A 23,546-nucleotide genomic window follows, 5' to 3' on the forward strand; every position below is an offset into this window, starting at 1 on the left:
TTTGCTAGGCAATGTGACAAAATAAAAACTTTTTGGGGTTGAATCTGGTTCTGAACTTTTTTTAATTATTGCATCATTAACATCTGTTGGATAAGATAAAAGTTCATAAAACCCCAACCATCGGCAGTAAAAATGTAGACCTGCCAGTCTTATTTCGGAAGCTTATCATTGCTCACTGTGTGTGGGTGATTGTATTCACACTCATGCTTTTGAATAAATACTCTGAAGGATTGGCGGCCCCTCGCACCTGCTTTTAGAATCTTCTCTGTGAAAAAAGGAATCAGAAATAAAAATAACGTTTTAAACATCTGACACAATCTGTTTCACTGGCCTAGTTATATAAAGTGGCGCCAAGCTCACTCAGTGTTGTAACTGTGCTCGGCCTTTTTGTATTTATAGATTTTGCACTCCTCTCTCCCACTCTCTCTCGCTCACCCTCTTGCATATTGGAGGAAGTGTGGGTGGCCTGCCAGAGAGAGAGCAGGAAGAGAGGGAGGATAGAGGGATGGATCTAAGAGTTGGAGGGATTGGCGGGAGGGTGGAGAGACAGACGGAGGAAGGCAAAGCAGGGCAGAACAAGGGAAAAGACAAACAATGTGGCACACAATGGTAAAAGAATGTAGGTTAGACACAGTGAAAATAATAAGAAGGCAAAGAACAAATGAATATAAGGATAATTACAGATTACAGGTCACAAGACAAGGAGCCATGAACAAGTTACACTTTCCCTGTTTCCACTGCAATTCTGCGATGGGTTCAGCCGCTTGTAAAACAATGACACTTGACCCGGCCTCTTTTATTCAGATCATTTTCTTATTGAGAGTCGAGGAAAACTAAATAATTTGCCAAGATCTCTAGCCTTGCCCTGGCTCTTCATAACCAATTATCCTAGCTCACTTCCCCCTCTCCCATCCTTTCCCCCTGGCTAACAGAGACAAAACCAATGTTTCTTCAGAAGCGGCTTTTACCTCTACTGCATATGTCGGCCCTTAAACCTCAAGATGTATTTTTTGGCATGTCCTGGGTCTGTTTGCAGGACACAGACGTATCACACTTCCTCCACACTAATTTAGTGCAGGTTGCTTTGGCTTCAGAAGAGTGATAGCTGCTGTTGTTGCCCTGAAATCTCTGTCAGCTCCTGTCAGGGGAAGGACAAGCACAATTGTTAGCCATCTTTTCTTCAAACAGTGGGGCTGGAACTGAATCCCTCGCTCCTTCTCCCACTCTACATCTACCTTTTTTCGGGGAGTGCACAGATTGTAAATCAGGGGTGTCTTCGATAAGGGTCCACTCGGCCGGCTACGGACGGTACTCCTTCACTTCTTAAAGAGCTCAGTGCTGGAGACACTGTGAGGGCGGGAGCTGTCAATCAATGTCCTCCTTCTCCAAGTACACACACCACAGACGCAGATAAACATACACACTTTTCAAAAGACAACCCTTTACCCCAAGGCCCCTGTAGCAGCTATTTGTCAGTCTGCCTATCTTGGTGAGAACTCCTTTGTGATATATTGCTCGATGTGCATTTACACACACGCGCGCACACACACGTGCACACACACCCAAACACACACACATAGGGCTAAGCTAAGCAAACACAGAGTACCCATTTGCTTATGACACGTGCCTTCAATCACATACATATGTACACACGTTCACTTCAATCTAAAAATATCATGTGACCACACTTCCTGGATCTTGTTTGTTATTTCAGTGTCTTGCGGTTTGGTTACAACATTTTAACTTGATTTATGTGACAGTTTTACAGCAGACATAGCTAGCCCCTGGCCTTGTTGGTACAGTAAACAGTAGATTTTTGATAACATTTTATTAAAATAATATTATACATGTAGTTGAGCATGAAAGTTCATTATTGCCCTCAATGAGATTCTATTTTCTAATATTTTAGGATGTGCACATTCAAAGTTTTAAAATTATTCTGTATATTTCTGAATAAAATCTATCGGTAGACACAAACACACTAGAACCCAACTGATATGGATTGAGTGCCAGTGTTACGGGGGAAAGAAAACCAAACATAACACTTCAGGTAATTTAGAGTCATTACATAGTTTGTTTCGAAGACTCAGTTGGCAGAGTAACGTATCACAGTTGAACAGATGGTGGTGATTTGTTGTGTAAATCTCCAGAAAATATCTTTCGATATCTTTGTCACAACTATTTACTTGTTAGATTAGGAGAATGTTACTTTTTGTCAACCAAATCTGATACCCAGGTATTTTTTATTGTTGCTCATTAAATGTTTTTAATTGGCTCTGAAGCAGCCGTTTGTCCAACTCTGCTTCAACCCTCCTCGAAGCCGCTCTGAAGCGTTCCAATATTTCTAAAAGAAATGTCCCTCGTCTTGCCTTGCCGATAATTGTTCAGTGCCAACACCATCAAAAGACACCAGATCAAAAAACAACCCCCTCATTCATCTCATCCTGAGCCCACTGGCGGATGGAAACCTGTGTGAGACCACTGTGCTGCATCTGGGCTCTGTGATATTCTCCAAACACAGTCCAGCCTGTGGTCCCTGACCTTTCCTTTGATCTGCCGTTTCAGACAGTTGAACACTATTATAAATAAAGATCACAAACGGGTCACGGCTTTCATCCCTCTAAAGTTCATGGTTAAAAAGAGGCGCTTTGGTGGTCAACGGCGTTGGCGCTTGTTTGGTGGATTTTTTTCCACATTCACTGCACAAAAGGTATCAAATCCTGGCCTGCCGGTGGCATAATGGACTTAAAGTCCACCACTGGTTCTCAGTCCTGGGCCAGTGGACTGCAACCTGCTAAATATACTACATGTAAATGGTAAATTAAGCTGTATTTATAAAGCACTTTTCTGGTCTTCAGACCACTCAAAGCGCTTTAACACTACACAACATCATTCACCCATTCATACCCTTATGGGCGGGGCCAAGGTTCCACCTGCACATCCGGACTAACTAACATCCACACACATTGACAGACCGTAGACACAGCTACAGGAGCAATGTTGGGGTGAAGTGTCTTGCCCAAGGACACATCGATATGGGCTAGCGGAGCTGGGGATCAAACCGTCGATCCTCTGATTGAAGGACGACCCTGCTCACCACTAATCCCAGTCACCCCATGTGTCAGTATCACATTCGGACATAGGTCTTGATCTTTTGGACTTACAGTTTGGCTTGTAATCAGTCTCTAATTAGATGTTTGAATGAAACCAGCAGGGCTCCACGTCCTGTGATGGGATGAGAATCACATAATTACAGTGGTCAATAGGAAACGTTGTTTGAAATGGCTCCACAGACACAAATATAAATACGTAACACAAGCAGGTGTGTGCCATTGGGCTAATACAAGCATCGTATGTTGTTTTCCCCCTTCAGATCATAAAGGACCAGAAGTTGTTGATCATCGTTGGCGGGATGCTGCTAATCGACTTATGCATCCTCATTTGCTGGCAGATTGTGGACCCGCTTAAGAGGACAGTGGAAGAATACAGCTTGGAGGTCAGTGTTCATTTCAAAGTCTTCATACATGTCATCTAAACATTTACTTGATTGTGGTTTTGTTTATGTTGATGTAACATCCAGCCCCAGCTGGGAGAATCCCAGTGACACAAATTCTTGCTTAAAATTTATTTTCAGTTTAGGGAGTATCTTTGTTGTGTGTTTTTATTTTTGGGTCAGGATGAGAGCCATTGCTGCCTCCTGCGCTCATCCCATGGCCGGATATTTGCCAGCTTTGATGTGAGACTTTGGCAAGTCCTGTTGGAAAAGAGACACTTGGCATCACTTTCTCCTTACTGGAGAGGTGGCATGGTGGAGAGTAGAAATGAACTCTGCTTTGCTGTGATTGGTTAGACTTAGATTATCTGAGACTGGTACAGGATTAGTCTAGCTGTGGACCCAATTGGCTAAAATGAACATACTGTTGCTTTGGCATCAGATGTTATTGGTGTGTGAGGTGTGTTTTCGGCATGACATATTAGCACATAACTGTCACAGGTAATACGGGAATGCAGACTGTGAATTAGGAAGGCATAACTGCATATGTATTTTCTCAAAGGATTTAGTAGCTTTAGTTGCTTCTGAAGATTTCTGCTGCATGACATAATACAGTAGGATATAATACAGTGTTTGGTATATCTGCTTAACAATTAGACATTGGGTTAAATGCATGAGTCAGGAAGATTTAGAGCTGCATATATTAAAATAGCTTTGTCTTGTGTTTTTTGAGAATATGCTCTCATGCCGTTAAACAGATGGGTCACTGTGCCACTGGTTAAGCATAAAAGGCTGCAGGACACATTTGTTACTCAATCTATTAAGTTGTTACACAAAAAGATGGACTCGCATTAGGCAGAGGGCAACTAATGCACTGTAATGATAAAATGTGCTATAGAGCTGGAGCAGAGAACCATTGGGGTGTGAACTCTATCTGTGCGAGACACTGAGCTGTAACCGCAGCTGTCGTTCGATACATCTAAATGTATCGAGGTAAGTCTTGCAACTCTATGAGAAACAAAAAATGCTATTGAGGTATGAACAATTGGAGAGGAGACAACAATAATATGTATACATATACCTAATGATATAGCTGTTATATGTACAGTATGTTAAATATGTTTTACATTGCTATGTAGTATTCCCTTTATAGGCTTACAAGTAACTCAGTTAAACAAGACAGATTATGTTTACTTTACTTCTGCAGCTTACAAGTAGGAGCAATTATTTCATAGCAACTGAAATTAAATAAGTTGTCTAATAGCGCCGATCTAAGAAAACTATAAGCAGGTCAGCTTTTCTGAGGTCTTAGCCCTTGACAGAAATATTCCTGTGATAGATCTCTGAGGAAGAAAATAGTGGAGAGATTAATGACGATTTGCCATACTTATTTACATTGTTGTGCTCCTTAGATCATACTCTGAAGGTATACTTAGCACATTTGTACAACTTTAAACAAAGTCATATTTCCTTTGTGATGATAGCCACTTATATATTTAAGCCTGCCTTAAGGGTGTAGCAAAGCCTTGCTTAACATATTCATTTGTGAATGTTGTCAGTGTATGCAGTTGTGTCCTTGTGGACTATTCCCAGACTCTAAGCCCGGACAGGGGAGAGTTGTGAATATATTAACCACTCAGTGGAGGAGTGTGCATCCCACCCTGGGGTTGTTGATCTGCATGTCTGGGCTGAGGCAGAGACTCCGCATGCTTGCCTAGCCTGCCTAGCCTGCCAGATTTCTAACACCAGCAGCAGTGGACCCTTGAGGCTCAGCTGTGAGAGAGGCAGCCTGGAGCTCCTCTGGGCCTCCAGGTGTGTCAGGTGGGACCAGAAACCAGATGGCAACCCAAATACCCAGAAATGGGTTCAGAAAGGCAAGGGAAAATAAAAATACATCCTGGATAAACAATGTTTATGGGAAAAATATGTTTTTAGGAAAAATATGTTGTGGCATTTAAAGAAAAAAAACTAGGGACAACAAATTGGTCAAACTTGACATGTTGTCTCGTCTTCCTGTGGCAACTTGCCCCCACCAACATATCCCCTTGTGTTTTATTAGCACAATGCTATTTTGGGTCTAAATGCTCACTTGGAATGGGGATGGTGTTCTCCATAGAGCTCATGAGCTACTGAAACTTTTAACTAACTGACCAATTGTTGGTGCAAGTAGAAGGACCATTAGTTTTCCAGTTTCCTGTGAGCTCTCACGTTATGCTAGGCCAACCCCCTCGGGAATTCAGAGAGAGAGAGGGGGGTCGTCTGAATTCCCTGTCTGTTGTTTTTCTTTTTTTCTGTCTGCCTCTGTCTTGCTTTGTCAGAATCTCTCCTCCTCCCTGCTTGCATTTCTCTTCCCCACTGTGGAGAATTGGGAGTACCATTGATCTTGGGTCCACAGCGCTGTAACTACCTCCTGTACCCAAGGGTGTGCAGTATGACAACGTGGTGTTATTGAACTGTCACAGTGCTCGCTAGTCCCCCAAAATTTGTGGTTTGAACCATCACACAGGAGGGTTCTCTTATTGACTCAGGACCAACAAGGGAACTCGCACATTGTTTACAGGAGAGATACTGTAGTTGCTTCAGATACAAAGACAGTGTGAAGAAACTCAGGAATGATCATCTCTCCAATTGTGTGTTTAGGAGAGAAGCTCTCTGTTGTACACGTAGATGGGTACTTCTGCATGAATATTTATTTCCTATAGTGGTTCCGGATTTAGGTACATCTAAATATTGCAAGTGGTTAACTGGCTTTTGTTTATTTATTTATTTTTAAATGATCTTACTTCTTCTGTAAGATTTACCCAGTAGAAACATGGACAAGGTTAATACTCTACATCACCAGGGGTGAACCCACTGAATCCAGCAAGCTGCTTAATGAGCTACCAATAGAAACTCTGGGCATCCACCTTTGCATCCCTTATTAGCATTAGCAAGAAGATGAAACTATGAAGAAGCTGACAATAGATCCTGGAGGAATGCTACATGAAACATGACTGATTTAATATCCTCCCAAATAAAAGAAAAGAAGGGCCAAAGATCATGTGGGGAGTTTAGGCTTTGAGACTATAAAATGAGAAGAGAGTGACCCAATAGTCTTATTTTAATTACAGTATGCAGATGATACGCCTTCACCAGAAATGACTTGTGACCTTGACATTGGTCCCCACATCTTTAAACCAAGCTTGGCCTCTGATCTGCATTTCAACATTGCACTGTACATAAAACGCAACCTAATATGCTAAATTCAATTTTAAAAAATAGTGATACGATTATATGCAGCTTGGCCAAAATGGTAATTGCAACCTCGCTTCCTCAGAGATTCTTTATACTGGTCTGACCAAATAGCTCAGGTAATATAAAGGATATCAGTGTATTCCCCCCCACCCCCCCACCCCCGAGAGCAGGAATAACTGCGGCAGTACAAGCAACGTCCTGGGAAGGCTGCTGCAGACATTGGGCTGAAGTGAGCAATTAGATCCATTTTGTGGCTCGTTAATAATTGACCATTTGGTAATGGCGCGGATGTTTCCGCAGGAAGGCAGACTGCTGGTTGCCATCAGATTAAGCCTCGCCGTACTGACACATGTTGCACTGTCAATGCACACACTTGCATTGAAGTATGTGTGTGTGTGCAGATTTATTATATATTTTTTATTTTTTTGTTTGTTGCACTTTGTGTGTATATGTATGACCTTGAATGTTTGTTTCATCCTGTGTACATGCGGAGTATATGTGCCCACTCATGCATGGAAATGCTTTTGTACGTATGCCTGTGTTTACGGTCACACATAAGCGCTCTCTTTTGTTGTCCCGGGCATTGTCTCCTGCATAATGAAGGACAAACTGTCGAGAAAGGTTGATTAGCATTCTGGTGGATGCTGCTGCAGACCCCTCTCCTCTAGACAGTCCTCCTCTCTCCTCCTCCCCACCCCTCCTCCGTCGTTTTCCCCAGCTTGGAAGCTGCTGCAAGCATCGGCGGGTGGGTAGGCTTACATTGCAGTGTGACATCACCATGGCAACGGCCATGGTTTCTGACATCCATAAGGCAGAGAGCTGTACTGTTGATCCATGAGACAAAAATAGCGGGTTAGGGGAACCCACTCCAGGATTCCGACGCACCTAGAGAAGACTTCACACATCTATTTAAAAATGGATGCCCTGGGCTGATAGGCAATGACAGAAAAGGTTCGAATACACATGCAAACTCAACAATCAATGTTTCCATGCAGAAGTTTTTAAACTTTGACAGAGATTTCCCTACCTCTGCCATTCCCACCAGTACACAATAAGGTGCGTGTGTGTGAGTGTGCGTACGCGTGTGTGTGATATTTAATGGGGAAATATTTCAGATACCTGTTTTTCTCTTATGGCATGAGATCACTTCTAAAGAGATATTTATGTGGTTAACTTATATTCAGCGAGATTGAAAACATGTGCATGTTAATACACGATTAGGGCATAACATAGGGATATTGTGTGATTTATATTTCAGCTTAGCTGTCAGGCCTTTAGCCTTCTTTTCTGTCTATCTTCTTCTACTCAATTGTAATCGGGGCTTTTTGCAGAATCCCCTCAGAAATCTGCTAACACACTCTCTGCTGCTCCCAGAGGTGATGTGTTGTTTTCTCACATTCAATCCCCTCTTTTATTTATTGTTTTCTTTTCCTTAGTTGCTTACTGTGGAACTGTGTCTCTCTTTTGTGCACTCCATGTTTCTCATCCCTTTTACAGTCCAGGTTTCTCCATCAGAATTGTACCAGCCTCTTTTCTTTTTCTTCTTTTCTTATTCCATACCTCCTTCTCCCATCTCACTCCATCCCTCTCCTACTTCTCTTCATTTGGCAAGCTCATACCCCATGGGAGAGTGCTGAAAAAGCTGAGAAAAAAAGAAAAACAAGCTTGTCACAGCAGGACCAGTGGAGAAGTTGCAGGCTGACCTGAAACATTCCCTTTTCTTTTTCCTTTTTATCTCCATCTCCCCTTCTGTCTTTACCTTATCCTGCTGTCTTTGCCTTCACACTTCTCAATTCAACATCTCCTCTTCTTTCAATTTTCCAATTCTATGTCACCTCTTCAAAGGAAGGGCTAGACACCCAGCAGTGTCGGGTTTGTGTTTTGGGAGGGTGAGTTGGGGAAAGAGGCAAGTGTGGCCAAAAGTAGTGAGACTTGTGCCAGCAAAGTTCCTTTATAGCCAGACAGATACCTGTGGCTGACAGTGATTGTCCTCCATATAGATTGTATGAGGGTTGAAATCAGCCAAGCAGTATGCATGGACAGATGTTAGAGATCATATCAAAACACTTTACCGGATGTTTTCCAAGGTTCACCTCAAAATGAATGTATCTTAACATTGCCGTTGTCCATATTGCCTGTTCATAGGGACATTCTGTCACCTTTGGCTTAATGTGTTCAAAATATGGTTTTACAAAAACTAATGTAGGCGGTTGTGTTTATGTGCTCAAGAGAAACTCTGCCAATTCTGCATAGAAACATTTTAATACAATAATCTCCAAATTCACATTGAGCCTTTTACAAATACCATGCTTTTGTTTGGCTTGAGTTCCTGATAAAACAGCATACATCTCAGATTGTGGTATATCCTGCACCAGCTTTTTATAAACAACCCATTTCCAATTTGACCAACCATGCACTAGTAACACAATTTAACAGGTCGCTGTTTGTGAGTTTGAATGTGCAGCTTGTGCACTTAACTATTGAGACCCCTATAAGGTTTAATTAAATGGGATGCATACCAATAATGTATTGGTGTTAGGATTAAAGGTGAGCAATCATCTGTTTTGGATTATCTATCTCAAACAAGTTTAAATGGTCAACAGTAATGTCAATTGTATGGGTTTTGCACAAAACATGCATACACTCCTGTAAGATAATTTGTAACACTGCAGTTTTGTGCCCAACCACACTTACACACACACACACACACACTTAGACACTGACCAGCCCACAGTGTTGTTGCTCCTCCTCCTCCTCCCCCACTCTCACACAGGTCATCCTCTGCAGTCCCAGTCAGCTGTTGATTGTGTGAATGCCAGCTGAAGGACATGATGCTCTTGTTTCACTCTCAGCCTTCTCTCCAGAAACAGACCAAAATGAGTGTCCTGTTTACATTAATGTGATCTACATTAATGTTATTACATTAAAAAAATACTTAAACATTCAATGTTGGATTACACATGTATTTAACCGAGCGTAACCTTATTTCGTATGACAAAGGCAAAGATGTGAAAGGACAAGTATTGGAAATAATGAATCATTTTGTCAAATAAAGAACAATGTCATCCATGCAGCACTAAAAGTGCTAAGATACTACTAAAATGTACTTTACGGCTTCTTTGTTTGCATTGAGTGAAGCACGGGCTGAGATCAATGCCCTTTCAAAATAAACTGGGTCATTAAGGCATAACTACCACCCACCTAGTCCTTTTCTCATCGACCACCTCTAGAGGAAAGAAGGAAGAGAACAAAAAGGAAGGACACATCGAGCTCACGCGTTCATTGTGATTTGTATGACTGCACAAGTGTCTGAGAGTTTGTATTGTTGCCGCATGATTTAATCAAGTTCTAGTGTTGTGGTGAACACTGTTGGCAGTTGCATTGTTTACGAGCCCGCTCCTAATCGAGAGGCCTCCATCAGAGGAGGCTCAGTTGTGAATTAATCTTGCTGATATGATGCCTCATAACCACCTTGTTATCACACCTTCAAATTACAGACACGCATATACGACTCCTTGGCAATCATATTCTTCTTAGCCAAAGTTGTACTTTACTTTTGTGGTGGGCATGGAGCCGCTGACGGTATTTTGAAGTCTTTTAAGGTAGTCTAAGTAAGTGTGTCACAGGTTTTACCTTGGGGAATACCCACTTCTGTTTATAGTCTTGCTCGTTTTTACGTGTCCCAGCCAGCTCAAGAAGTCATGACTTCCCTCCACCTGAAAGGACTAAAACCACAACCTACATAAAGAATGCTGCATTGCGAACTGATAAAAATAGAAGCGGAATATGTTTTATGTATACTTTGTTGCAAGAAGCTTTTTATACATTATGAATTATGTTCCACATAAGTCCCAAACCAAAGGAGAAAAGAAGCTATAGGGGGAAAATAATCACTCAAAATAAGACATTTTTGTGTCTTTCATTTTAAATTTAGTAACATCACTCGTGTGTGTGACGGAAAGCTCCAGCTCTATAAAATCCAGGTTTGACAGATAGGGAGAGAATGAGACCTCCGAGAGTCTAAAATGATTTTGCTTCGCAGCTGTTAAACCAGCAAACATAATCTATATTTATTTAGTAATAATATTGACATAATCAAAGAGAAAGACAAATATGGTTGTAGACAAAGTCACAGCCAACAGTAGAGGCAGCTTAAGAGTTTCCTGGGTCCAGAAGTGTTGAATAGCCCAGTGTTCCTACATTATGTGAAGACAGTACTGAGGGCATGAAAAGAGTCATTCGGCGTACACGTCAGGTGCAACTCGTGTTGTTTGAAACTGGTTTAATTCATACAGATCATTAAAATGTATTGCTGGTGGATGGGATTGTGTGAAGCATATTTAATACTAGACCAAAGATCTACCCAATCAAAGTTGGGATCACATATTTAAAGTTTGATTTATTTGCACTTATCTTGCCGTCAGTGATTTTACCTCAGCAATGGCTTAACAACCTAAGTTGTCTGAGAGCATTTTCATGTTCGTTGTGTTTTTGTAGATGTATGCCTCCATCTATTATAGGAGATGAGGAGGACTGGATATCTAGCCAAGTCAACACAGTAATTTACACAGGATTTTATAATGTTGTGTGGAGTATATCGATTGATGCAGCTTTTGCTGTGGCAATACACTGGTATTTGTCTTGTGTGGGATAACGGCACTAATCGGCACGGGTCAGCCCACAGTGTTATCAGAGGACCGTGCAGGAAAACACTTTAAGGACTGCTTCAGAGGTACAGTTTGTTGACACTCTAGCTGGTAAATTGGACATGTGGTTGTGCATGGCTGAGCCTGTTCAAGTGAATCAGTTGAAAATGGAATTGTGTGGCAATACTTACCTCCTTTTTCTTTATCTCCATCTGTGTGTGCTGTGTGACTTCTCTCTCCCTCTTTTCTCCTTTCCCCTGTGTGTATGTCTTTCTTTCTCTCGAACACACTACATTACCTCCAAACCTCCACCCACACCTCTCTTTTGCTCTCCTCTCATTTTTTGCCCTGCGCTATTTTTTCCTGCTCCTCTATTACATGCTCCCCCAAACTACAGTTGCTAAGCAACAGCTGATTGAGCATGAGGGGTATGCAATTGACCAATTAGAAGTCTTCCAAATGAAAAGTGATTTCAAGAGTTACAGCTAAGTTGTGTATTCTGTCAATGTTCTGGATGTTGTGTTGTGTATGCACACACAAGGGGGACGTGTGCCGTTAGTTAGTTCATTTAGTTTTGACCATTTTAATTGCAGAAAAAATAGGCAGCATAATATCCGACTGTGATCTTACTAAAAGACACAAACACATTTGTATACATATAATGCCATTTTGGTTTCTGTTTCCCTCTTTCCTTGCCTACTCTTCCCACTCAATTTTTTTTCTCCATTAATTTGGCCTCTTACTCTCTTTCCGTCTTCCTCCTCCTCTGTCGCTCTTCCATACCAGAAACACTCCATCAGTGACCAGACACATCCATCAATGTTCCTCCTCCTCTGCTCTTCCACAGCCCTGAGGATTCCATTAAGACTCAGCAGCTGACACACACGCACACACGCTTACACACACGGTTAAGGGGAAGGCATCTCTCTCTCGTCTGGCCACGGGCAGAGACATGATTAGTTTGAGACTGGAGATAGTAATGCAGCTATTGATGATGGCGACGAATCTGTATTTGGTGCTCATGATAATGATGCTGCCGACGATGACTGTGAGGCCGTGTGGTGATGATGAGGTAGACTTGAACACAAATGTGTCTCACAATTGTTGAGCCCCTCTGTCCTTTTGACCATAATTAACCTTGTTATCAATCAGAAAGCATTTTTTTATGGATCAGAAAGTTTGAGTCCAGAACCCCTGGCATCAAACATTAGCCCAACCAAATACCCAATCTATCTCTCCCTATACCAGGTGCAATTCCCTGAGTAAACTTGTTGTTCATTAGGGATTTATTTATTTTAATTTACCTTCTTTTAAACATGTCGTAATACAGAATTTTTTTCATTTGCATACATATAACCAGAACACTGGGAACACTGAGGGATATGGTACATCTTTGACTGAAAGCCCATCAGTTCAATGGCATACGATAGAGCCCCGATCTAAAGAAAGAGAAACCTTGTTGCTAAGGCTATACTAGAACATTATATTTCCTTTTTCTTTTCAAATCAATTATTCTACCCTGTTCCAATGTTCACATTAAAAAATGTGTGTATTTGGTGAGCGATGGAAAAACACCTTTGTTATTAGGAATATATTTAGATTTGGATTAGTGTATGAAACTAAATCAAATGAGGAGGCGCTTCTATGATCTCACAGCCATTTGACACAACACCGTGTTCTTGATGGTGTAAAAATACAAATGTTATTTGAGTTATTTTACAATACGAGTTAAATAATTTAACGATCTGTTTTTAATCAGAGCCATTCATTTTAAACTTTGGAAGCAATGTGCTTGATCTTTTATGGTCAAAATTAGATTTTCCTTGCTCTTCTGATTTTGAAAGACCACCTCCATGGTCCTTATTGCTGCTCATCACCGCTCTTTGTAATGACACCATGAAACAGGTTAGAAAGTCCAACCAATAGTTGTCCCTCACGTGCTGTGCCAAGAATACTATATGACCTTTGCTGGCTTCCCACGCACCACTTGGCCAAGCTGAAAGTCTGACTTCCAGGGATTATTTTTTACCAAATCAGTCAGCATTAAAGTTAGTGATTTGTGTCTTTCACTCGAAGAAAAACTACAACACTAGGGCCTATTATTTGCCTTTTTCTGACATTTTTATACAGTTGAATATTTTCTCTGCCTCTGTTTAAGTAGCTCAGTGATATCACACCAAACTGTTTTTATTTCATGTCGCTGATGATTATTTTTAACACACCATGAATGAGCTCTGGTGTTGTCTCGTATGTAATATCATTCAACTACAATATGCTGTAAACGGCAAACCGGTGACTGTTTTTGCCAAATTTACAGACAATTTTTTATTTAAATGTTCATTTCTAAAAAATTTAATGTTAACCTACAAGCTGTTGCATGCACCAACGGCGCATCGTCACTGCACAGCCTCTGCAGAGCTGCGTTCACCTCAAGGACGTGGAGACTTTGGTGCCTCGATGACACAGTGGGAGGGGAGGGGTCAATTAGACAATGGTTAATCACCGATACCACACAGTTTCACACATGCACACACAGATATAAACACACTAAACTCACATTCACCGCTCCGTGGAGTCAGGTGTAGGAGACCACCAAGGTCGCCCAGTGATGGGGAAATGAGAGCACTTCTCCACTGCTTGAACAAAGTACCGGCGCTGCCTCAGCACTATGAGCACAGGAATACAAATACATTCAGCTAAGTGAAAGAGTTCTTTTACACAAGACCTTGAGCCTTCGGCACACTGCAGACTTTAAACTAACAGTATCGAGGGCTGAAGATAGAGGACAGGGACAGAGTGATAGAGGACTCACGGAGACTCGAGGTAGACGGAGAAACAAGAGGAGCGGGGAAGAAAAGCAAGAAGAAAGGGCAAGGAACAATATGTTTGTGAGAGGGAGGAAGAGGTTAAAAAGGGAGAGAAAGAGAGAGGGTGAGCCAAGAAAGGGGAGGACTGCCAGCCGACCAGATAATACTGAAATAGAGACGTTAGGGGAGATGAAGTTGAATATATGTGATAAGAGACAGAGTGAGAAGGGGAGAAAGGGGAGAATAAGGGTTGTCATTGCTACTTATCACACTGCCGAGGGTGACATTGATTAGCACTTGCCATCAGCCTGTGAGCCAGTCCACGGGAAGGTCAGATAATTAAACCCAACGGTGCTGCAACAAGCTGGCACGATGCCAGTCTCATTCCCGCCTCAAACTCATCGGAGTTGGATGAAACAAACAGTCATCGTTTGTATTTGTGAATACTGATATTTGTGTTAATCCTATGTTGAAATGTGCGGGTGTAGGTGTGTATAAGTGTGCGCATGGAAAACATGTCGAATAAGAAATATCCCCGAAAAACTAGACCAGAAAAAAAAACACATGCCGTGTGCATATTTTATGTTTTTTTCTTTGCAGGTTTACAATTTCACTCAGTCAGTTGTCCTTGGAGATGCGTAGTAAATAATCTCCTACTCTCTCCATCAGACGGTGATGTGATGTTGTGACGGATATGTTCTGACCCATCGGAGTGATGAATTGGGTGTTTGTGTGCGTATGAATTTCACCTCTGCTTAAACCCTCTGTTCCTTTTCTTCCAACCTGAGATATAATAATCATTTATTTTATATAGCGCTTCTCAAGGCACACGAGGTCGCTTTACAGAGTTCAGAGTCCAGTAGTCATACACACACACAGTCATACCGGTGGTGGTAAGCTACATCAGTAGCCACAGCTGCCCTGGGGCAGACTGACGGAAGCGTGGCAGCCAATCAGCGCCTACGGCCCCTCCGACCACCACCAACATTCATTCACATCCATACGAACCGGGGTGAGGCTGCGGTGCATGTCTTTATGTTGTGTCTTGTCATTTCCTAAGACATTGGAGGAGTTTTTTTGGTTAATTGTGAGTGGAGCACGGTGAGATTGGATTTGACCCTTGTGAATTTTCCACGTACTTTGATTTTAGCATGCATCTTTTTTTCAGAACCAAGCCCACACACCGTTTGCTGTCAGCTCGGCAGTTTAAGTATAAATATTGTTTCTGACATTATTAATAATGCTCTTTAGATAAAAAAAGATGGGATGGAAATGGTCCCAATTATGTGGTAATCTGATGTGCGGCATTCTAAATGGATACAGCCACACAGGTTACTGTGCTAAACCTTCGATACCTTCATTTCAAGGAAACTCAGTCGACTCAAATGTATGCTCTCAGTCTGGCAAAGCCCAGAAATATATATTTCAGCTGATAATTGCCATCCCCCTTTATTTTAATAAGCCATTGCTGCCAAGAATTCTGCACCCAACATCATTGTATTGCAACTACTAGTTACAAAAATTTTAACAAAGAGGATCGTGTATACATGTTCCTTTTTTCAAGTCACTTAACGTCCTGTCGTTGGACCTGGTTGCAGCTCTCTCATATTCCCTCCAGCTCCCCCCGGTGTCTGCAGCCACTTCTGCCATCCACAAACTTCTGGAAACAAAAAGAACAGAGGAATATTATGAATTTCTTGGATCAATACTCCCAGAAAGCCAATCACAGGATGGGAAAGCTAAACCTGATGGCACTGCTTGAACTATAACCCATTCACTTATCTTCGCTGGTACCTTTTTCAAGGATACATTGCATCCTATTTAGTTTTTTCCAATCTTAAACCTCCCCAATTTAATACAGCAGTGACATCAGTGAGGTCAAATGCATTTACCATCCTGCAACCTTGGCATGGAAGATGTTGCCAAAGCTACACATGAGAGATCAAGTGATCGTTGTCTGCGTGACCCTGCGCACCATCCCAGCTATCCTTGTGTCATTAAACATTGCATAATGCTATGAATTGAGCCTGAATGCTTTTGGCTTTTTTACTGTATGCATCTCTCAATGGAATAGAACTGTGGCATGTTGACAACAGGTTAACTCTGCAGGCCCAGAGTGACGGCTGTAAATTACAGTCATTAATGATGAATTACCTGTCATGTGTGAACTGCTTGTTTATTTCTGTATTAAATTGTCTGATTCCTTCTCTGTGGCGCATTGCACATTATCAGCTGCAGAGAGGCAGGCGCTCTCTGCGTGAGATTTGAATGGTGAGATGTGTCACTGAGAGTGAGAGAGCAGCGACGCAGAAGAGCTGTTAGGAGCCTAGAGGAAGAGAGAAAGAGCAAGAAGAGGTGATGGTGGAGAGAGGGAGATGAAGAGAAAATAGCTGGGAGATGATTAGATAGCAGTAAAGAGATTTGTACATGCTGGAAGCACAATCTGCTGATTGCAAATTGGTTTGCCGTGTGTGTGTGGTTGTGTGAGTGTGTACGCGCGCATTTGCTTATCCCCCGCCTATGTAAATGCATTACTTATGCGCATTATATTTACAGAAGAGGTGTCATTGTCTTTCATGTTATCTTGCATGCCTCCCCACATCCACACCCACCCAACGTCACTGACAGCCATCTGTCCGGTAATTAACCTGATTGACACACTGTGCAACATCGAATACCTCACTGCACTTCACCAAATCTGTGTGTGTGTGTGTGTTTGCATGTTTGTGTTGTTTGTGCATTCATCCATCTGTCTTTTATTTTGCTGGCCTGCACTTGTGTCGTTGTGATCCTAATGGAGGGCTTTGTTCTTGTCTTTGTTGCTGTGATGTAATCTGATGAAGAAAAGCAAATGCAGTGTTGTTCAGCTACAGCAGCTTGTGTGGTGCTGCAATCAGAGCGTACAGATAGTGTTGTGTGAGTAAGTTTAACGAAGGTGTGAAACAGCAATATTGGGTTCTGCCTGACACCAACACACACACATGTGTATCAGACTTTTTCATACTTAATGAAGGTGCGTGCGTGTGTTTGTGCATGCATGTGCGCATGTGTGTATGAATGAGTGATGGAAGAGTTGCCCTGCAGTTTCATAATAGCCATAACAGCAGTGCAGCATTTCTCATATAGAGGGTACTGTATCTGCAGTGAGGTGTCAGGTTGCAAGCACCCATGAAAAAAGCTCAATTTCCTCTGTTACCTTATCTATCTGTATCATTTAATGTAAATAGTATGAGATAATAACATGACTGTACATACAGTATACAAATGATAGACTGGTAATATGTTATGATTTACCTGATGGTTCACATTCATATATTTCTAAGCTTGATTTGCAGCATGCTTGCAAAGATTCTCAATATATAGATACATTTACACTTTGCATTCCTTCACAAGACATACTGCTATCGATTTGTCCTCAGCGTAAATGTGCTACCATGTCCTCCGAATGAGATTCACGTAGCCTCAAGAGCCTGATTGGATTGGGTGGATCGATAAGGTGGCAGAGAAATGAGATAGATGAGAGAGAGCAAGGCAGAGAGGGAGAGAGGTTCTTTATTACACCTAAAAAGTAGTAGAATGTTGTTGCAACGCAGTTTCAACTAACCATTAAGTTAGTATTTTGCATTATGCCTCTTGCAGCATATACAGTCAGGGTCATAGGTATTTGGACTGTTACAATATCCTTGCAGTTTTTCCCTATTATTATATTTTTGTTACTGATTTTGCTTATTTACATGTCTGCAATGGATTTTACATGGAGACTTCCTACTTTATTTCAATGGATACAACACAAATATTGCATTAACTGTTTAGGAATTACAGCCATTTTTACACAGTCCCCCACATTTTCTGAGGTTCAGAAGTAATTGGACAAACCCAAATAATAGTGAATACAAGGATCATTTTTAATACTTACACCCAAAGGCATCACCACATGCTGAGTTTCCTCACTTGAGATGCTTTGCCTGGCCTTTACTGCAGGTGCTGCTGGTCTGTGGGTCTTTCTGCCTTCAGTTTTAACTGTAAGTAAATAAAAAGCATCCTCACTTGAGTTGAGATCAGGTGACTGACTTAGTCATTGAATGATGTTTCATTTATTTGCCTTGAGAAGCTCTTGGTCTGTTTCCTCAGTATGTTTTGTGTCATTATCCATCTGTAATGAGAAGCGCTGTCCAATCACTTTTGCAGCATTTGGCTGAATCTGAGCAGATGGTAAAGCACGAAACACCTCAAACCTCCTCCTGCTACTTCTATCAGCTGTGACATCATCAATAAACACCAGTGACCCTGTTCCATTGGCAGCCCTACCAGCTCATGCTATAGCACTGCCTCCGCCATGATAACCTGATGATGTGGCGTGCTGCTGCTCTTCACGTTAACCCCTCTAACCCAAAGAACCTTCATCTAAACCTGATCACGCTGATTTGGATGTTTTCTGGTAAAGTCTAATCCGGCCTTCTTGTTGTTCCGTTTGCACCTTGCTGTAAACCTTCTGAATTCAGATTCATGAAGGCATCGCTTGATTGTCGGCTTTGACAATGACATGCGTAACTCCTCCAAAGTATTCTTGACCTCAGTATTCATGTTATTTAGGGGTTTTCCAAGGAAAGAATTCTCTTACGTCTACTTTACATCTTCTGTGGTCTTCTGGGCGTTTAGATGTTGGTGAGCTTGCCAGTACATTACTTATTTTTAGGAATGTACCAAACTGTTGGTTTTTTTCTGCATTGTGAACTTATCTCCCAGATGTATACATCTACTAGAGACAGAGGAGCTGGAACTAAAGTGGGACAAAGCCACTATAATTAACAAGGCTTTGGTTTTTAATTAATCAGCCTCAATCAGAGTAGAAATTCCATTCGTACAGTACTGGACTAAATTAATTCAAAACCACGTGCTCAAACAGTAAAGCTCACAGACCCTGTCCTCCTGCTTTTTTCTTCCCTTCATTTTTGCTTCCTGTCCTCTTTTTATTTTAAATCGATGCACTGGTCCAGATGTTTTTTTTATTTAGCTCTTTCTTCTATTTGCTCTTTTATTCTTTATTTTTATTCAGATACACTCTGAAATGATCTAAATTGGGCAGCATTTTGCAAGTGAAAAGAGACCAAAATATTGTGTCCTGTGTTTCAAACATTATTCTATTCGCAACTTCGCCTGCTAGGGAATGCGCTAACCCTGCAGTGCCCTCCAATGGTGGGTCTGTACCCAGGGATGACGTGGCAGCACCTGGTGATGATCCCGAAGGCCAAATTCTACCAGCTGAGTCCCTAACACAGCCACCACCTGACCATCTGCCGATAATAATAATCTCTGTCACACTGCCAGCTCCATGTGGCCGGGACATCAGAGAGAGGCTATCACTCCGCTCTAATCGCCGATCTCCGGTTCGATCGGTTGATGCCATATTCTGTAGAGAGAGATCACTTTGTCTCTGGCTTTGCAGGTGTTTTCGTTTGTTTGTCTTTGTGTCTGTTTTTTCGCTCTTTTCATTGAAACTACAGGAACTATAATTTTTGAAAATTAGTGAGAGGTCATAAAAGTCTGTTTTTAAAAAGTCCACTTTTCACAAGTCACAAGGAGTGCTGCTCTGTGAACACAGGTTGGAAAAGGCGTCCAAAAGGCAAAGCAAACACAGCATATCAAAAAATATTGTTTTCAAGTGTCTGCACTACCACTAGGTCGGCGCCACCACAATTTTGTGAACAAAGGAACAGGAAGCCCCATCCTTGTGGACAAAGGATGACGGTTTTCATAATTCTTAATCTTTTTGCACAGCAGAATATACAGGACTGTCTCAGAAAATTAGAATATTGTGATAAAGTTCTTTATTTTCTGTAATGCAATTAAAAAAACAAAAATGTCATGCATTCTGGATTCATTACAAATCAACTGAAATATTGCAAGCCTTTTATTCTTTTAATATTGCTGATTATGGTTTACAGCTTAAGAAAACTCTAAAATCCTATCTCATAAAATTTGAATATTTCCTCAGACCAAGTAAAAAAAAAGATTTATAACAGCAAAACAAAATCAAACATTTGAAAATGTGTTTCCAGGTGTTTCGAGTTAATTAGACGATTCAAGTGATTTGTTTAATACCCTACTAGTATACTTTTTCATGATATTCTAATATTTATAAATAGGATATTTGAGTTTTCTTCTTGTGAACCTGCATTTCTGCAAAAATATCAGCGTCTTTGCTTTTACAATATATAAGATACCATTATAAATAATCTTTTCTTAAGTTGAGCAGGGACGCCGTGGTGTTTTGATGATTTTCTGAAGTCAAGGTTTATATTTACGTGCCTGTCAACAGACTAACAACACTCTACAGTGTATCGCAGTGCTCTATCAGATGAAGAATCTGGCTTCTCTTTCCCGTCTGCGACCATATCTCACCCCTCTGACTCTTCTGTGTCATATATATATATATATATATATATATATATACACTACCGTTAAAAAGTTTGGGGTCATCCAGACAATTTCGTGTCTTCCATGAAAACTCACTTTTATTTATCAAATGAATTGAAAATTGAATAGAAAATATAGTCAAGACAGTTGTATAGCTTATATCACCAGCATACTGTTTTCAGCTGTGCTAACATAATTGCACAAGGGTTTTCTAATCAGACATTAGTCTTCTAAGGCGATTAGCAAACACAATGTACCATTAGAACACTGGAGTGATAGTTGATGGAAATGGGCCTCTATACACCTATGGAGATATTTCATTAGAAACCAGACGTTTCCACCTAGAATAGTCATTTACCACATTAACAATGTATAGTGTGTATTTTTGATTAATGTTATCTTTATTGAAAAAACAGTGCTTTTCTTTGAAGAATAAAGACATTTCTAAGTGACCCCAAACTTTTGAACGGTAGTGCAGGCACGTGCACAGATAGAGCCCTAGTGGTGCTCAAGCACCAGCCCCTTTGCCCTGGATGAGTAAAGTGCCCTTTTTGCTGGAGACACATTTTTTTTATTCATCCGTATTTAAGAATAAAAGTTACTCTTTCTGTCATCAAGTCCCCCCCAAATGTGTTTTAATATCCGACGGGGCATTTATTTGAGTTCTTGTGAGAATTTCGCCTAGACCCGCTCCGCGGCGCTCACGAGCCCCCCCCCCCTCCTCTCCCTCCCTCCTCCACTTCCTCCTCCGCGCAGTGCTCCTCCCGCCACCGAACGGGCGCACCTCCTTCTCTGACCCGCAGCGCCAGACACACAGGTCATGACGGTGTTTGTCCCCTAACGTTGTTTTGTGATAAATCAACCACAACATTAGCACTGCTGAAAACATGACGTCACAACTGGTCCGACGGTTCCTAAAAAAATAAACAAACAAAAACTCCGTGATTTCAAAGCCTCGTCCAGCTGTTTACTGATGTTAGTTATGTTTAGAGAATAGAGAGAAGAGAAGAGAGAGAAGAGAGAGAGAGAATTCTTATTCTGTTCTATTCAACAGGGGCTAGTCTAGGATTTGCGTGGCCAGACTGAAAAAAAAATCATAAGGCCTCTCTTGTTCAGAGGACCGGGCAAAATGTGGAGGCGGGCCGTATCCGGCCCGTGGGCCTTAGTTTGAGGACCACTGCTCTTGGCTGTTGATGTCTATCAATATCGCTCATTTTGAAAATGACGTAAGAGGGCAATACGGATCTGTATCAGACCAGCGAGGAGGGCAATACGTGGCTGGCATGACGACCAATCAGAATGCTTGTACTGTTGTTGCTATATAATAATTCATCTTTATTCATAAAGAAAATGTAAGCTAGCGGTCTGATGCTACCAGAGGAAACGCAGGTTGAGGACAGCATCATCAGTGTATTGAAGCTTATGCTTCAACTCTGTCAGAATTTTTTTTTGGCATTGGGTGCCCTTTTTTTTGGTTTGAGCACCTGCCCCCCAAAATGTCTGTGCACGTGCCTGCGGTAGTGTATATATATATATATATTCTATTGTGTTTAATATCAAGTTAATTAAGACATTGGGCTGTGTGTGCTGTTCGAGATAGTACAGGGATGGAATGTGGATGTTGCCTGTGTTGCTGTCCCTCCTTGGGCACCAATAGCCAACCATAAGGTGTTGTGTTTGTCAGAGCCAAGCTCTAGCTAGGTGGAGAGATGCCCCTGGGAGTGTCTGACTCACCCATGCTTGTTTGGACGTGTGTTTGTGTGTCTTTCATGGAGAGACTGCGAGGTGTTGGCGAGGCTGTCATATTAAGCCAATGGCGTTGAACTCATTGTGTCAGCTCCTGCAGGCTGCCATTGATGCTCCTATCTTATAACTCTCTCCTCCCTGGCCTCAGTGTGCCACACCGGCCACGCTCTTGTCACTGCTAGCCCCTGACACGTGCGAATGGGCATTTGGGAATACATTTGCAATTGCGCCTTTGCAGCTGCGCCTGAATGTGCATGTTTGTATGTGTGCCTACATTTGTGTTTGTATGAGTGTGTGTGTGCTTCCTTCCTGCTCTCACAGCGCATCATGGAGCTCCTGCAGAGCACTGCTGCATTTCTGCATCATTAGGCCTCTCCCTAAGGTCGAGCGAGGGGCCGGACCCAGCAGGCAATTGCTTGAGACCGGAGAATAGAAAGAATGCAGAGAGGATGACTTCGAGGAGGAAGTGAAACACGACCGTGTATTAAGGAGCAAAAGATGCAAAGCAAAGGCAACTGGCGAAACATGTAGCCAACTGAGGAGAAATGAGAGTAGAATGATTTAGGGGAGACTACAATTATTGGAGATGGAGTCACTGAAAGAGCATGAGGTGGAAAATAATGTGGAGAATGTGGAGAAAGAGACAAACAAATAAAATGATGGAGGTACATGATGAGAAAGAGAACACAAACCTTGAAACAACAGAAAACTGCCAGGGAGGTTGAATAATTACATTAGATTTAATGTCATTCCATCTGCCGAGAGACCTTTTATTGACGCAAGGGACCAGACGAGGGTTGACATGAGGTTGGTCACTTCACTCGTGTTGAGATAATATAACTTATTCCAGCAAAGACATGGACAGTAATTGGACACTTGTTGTAGTTCTCCAAATACCTGAGTCGTGTAGCTGAGGCCAGCTGACAGAGGTCTGTGAAGGAGAGAGGATCTATTATTAGCGTCCACACACTTAAGCTCATGAAGCTGCCACTGCAGAAAAAATCCATCGTAACAAGTCAATTTGTTTAATAAGTGGGATAGAAGAGGTGGATGAAACAACTAAATGTAACATAATAAAAGATAGAGGCTGTGGATAAGAGGGGAGTGAGATACACAATGAGATGGATGATAATGGCGGAGAGTGAAAGTAGAGAAATAGGGCGGATCGTAATCTAACGAAGAAGAAAAGTTGATGTGCTCTCT

General features: G+C 41.7%; 1 protein-coding gene across 1 annotated transcript in view; it reads left to right on the forward strand.

The window, feature by feature from the left end:
- Positions 1 to 23,546, forward strand: part of gabbr2 (gamma-aminobutyric acid (GABA) B receptor, 2) — a 156,629-nt gene that overhangs the window by 107,726 nt on the left and 25,357 nt on the right. The window contains exon 13 of the mRNA XM_056417837.1: positions 3,374 to 3,496. Within this exon, the coding sequence (XP_056273812.1) occupies positions 3,374 to 3,496 (123 nt within the window). The remainder of the gene's footprint in view (positions 1 to 3,373; positions 3,497 to 23,546) is intronic.

The sequence above is a fragment of the Pseudoliparis swirei genome, chromosome 1, assembly GCF_029220125.1.
Source record: "Pseudoliparis swirei isolate HS2019 ecotype Mariana Trench chromosome 1, NWPU_hadal_v1, whole genome shotgun sequence".
Taxonomy (NCBI): domain Eukaryota; kingdom Metazoa; phylum Chordata; class Actinopteri; order Perciformes; family Liparidae; genus Pseudoliparis; species Pseudoliparis swirei.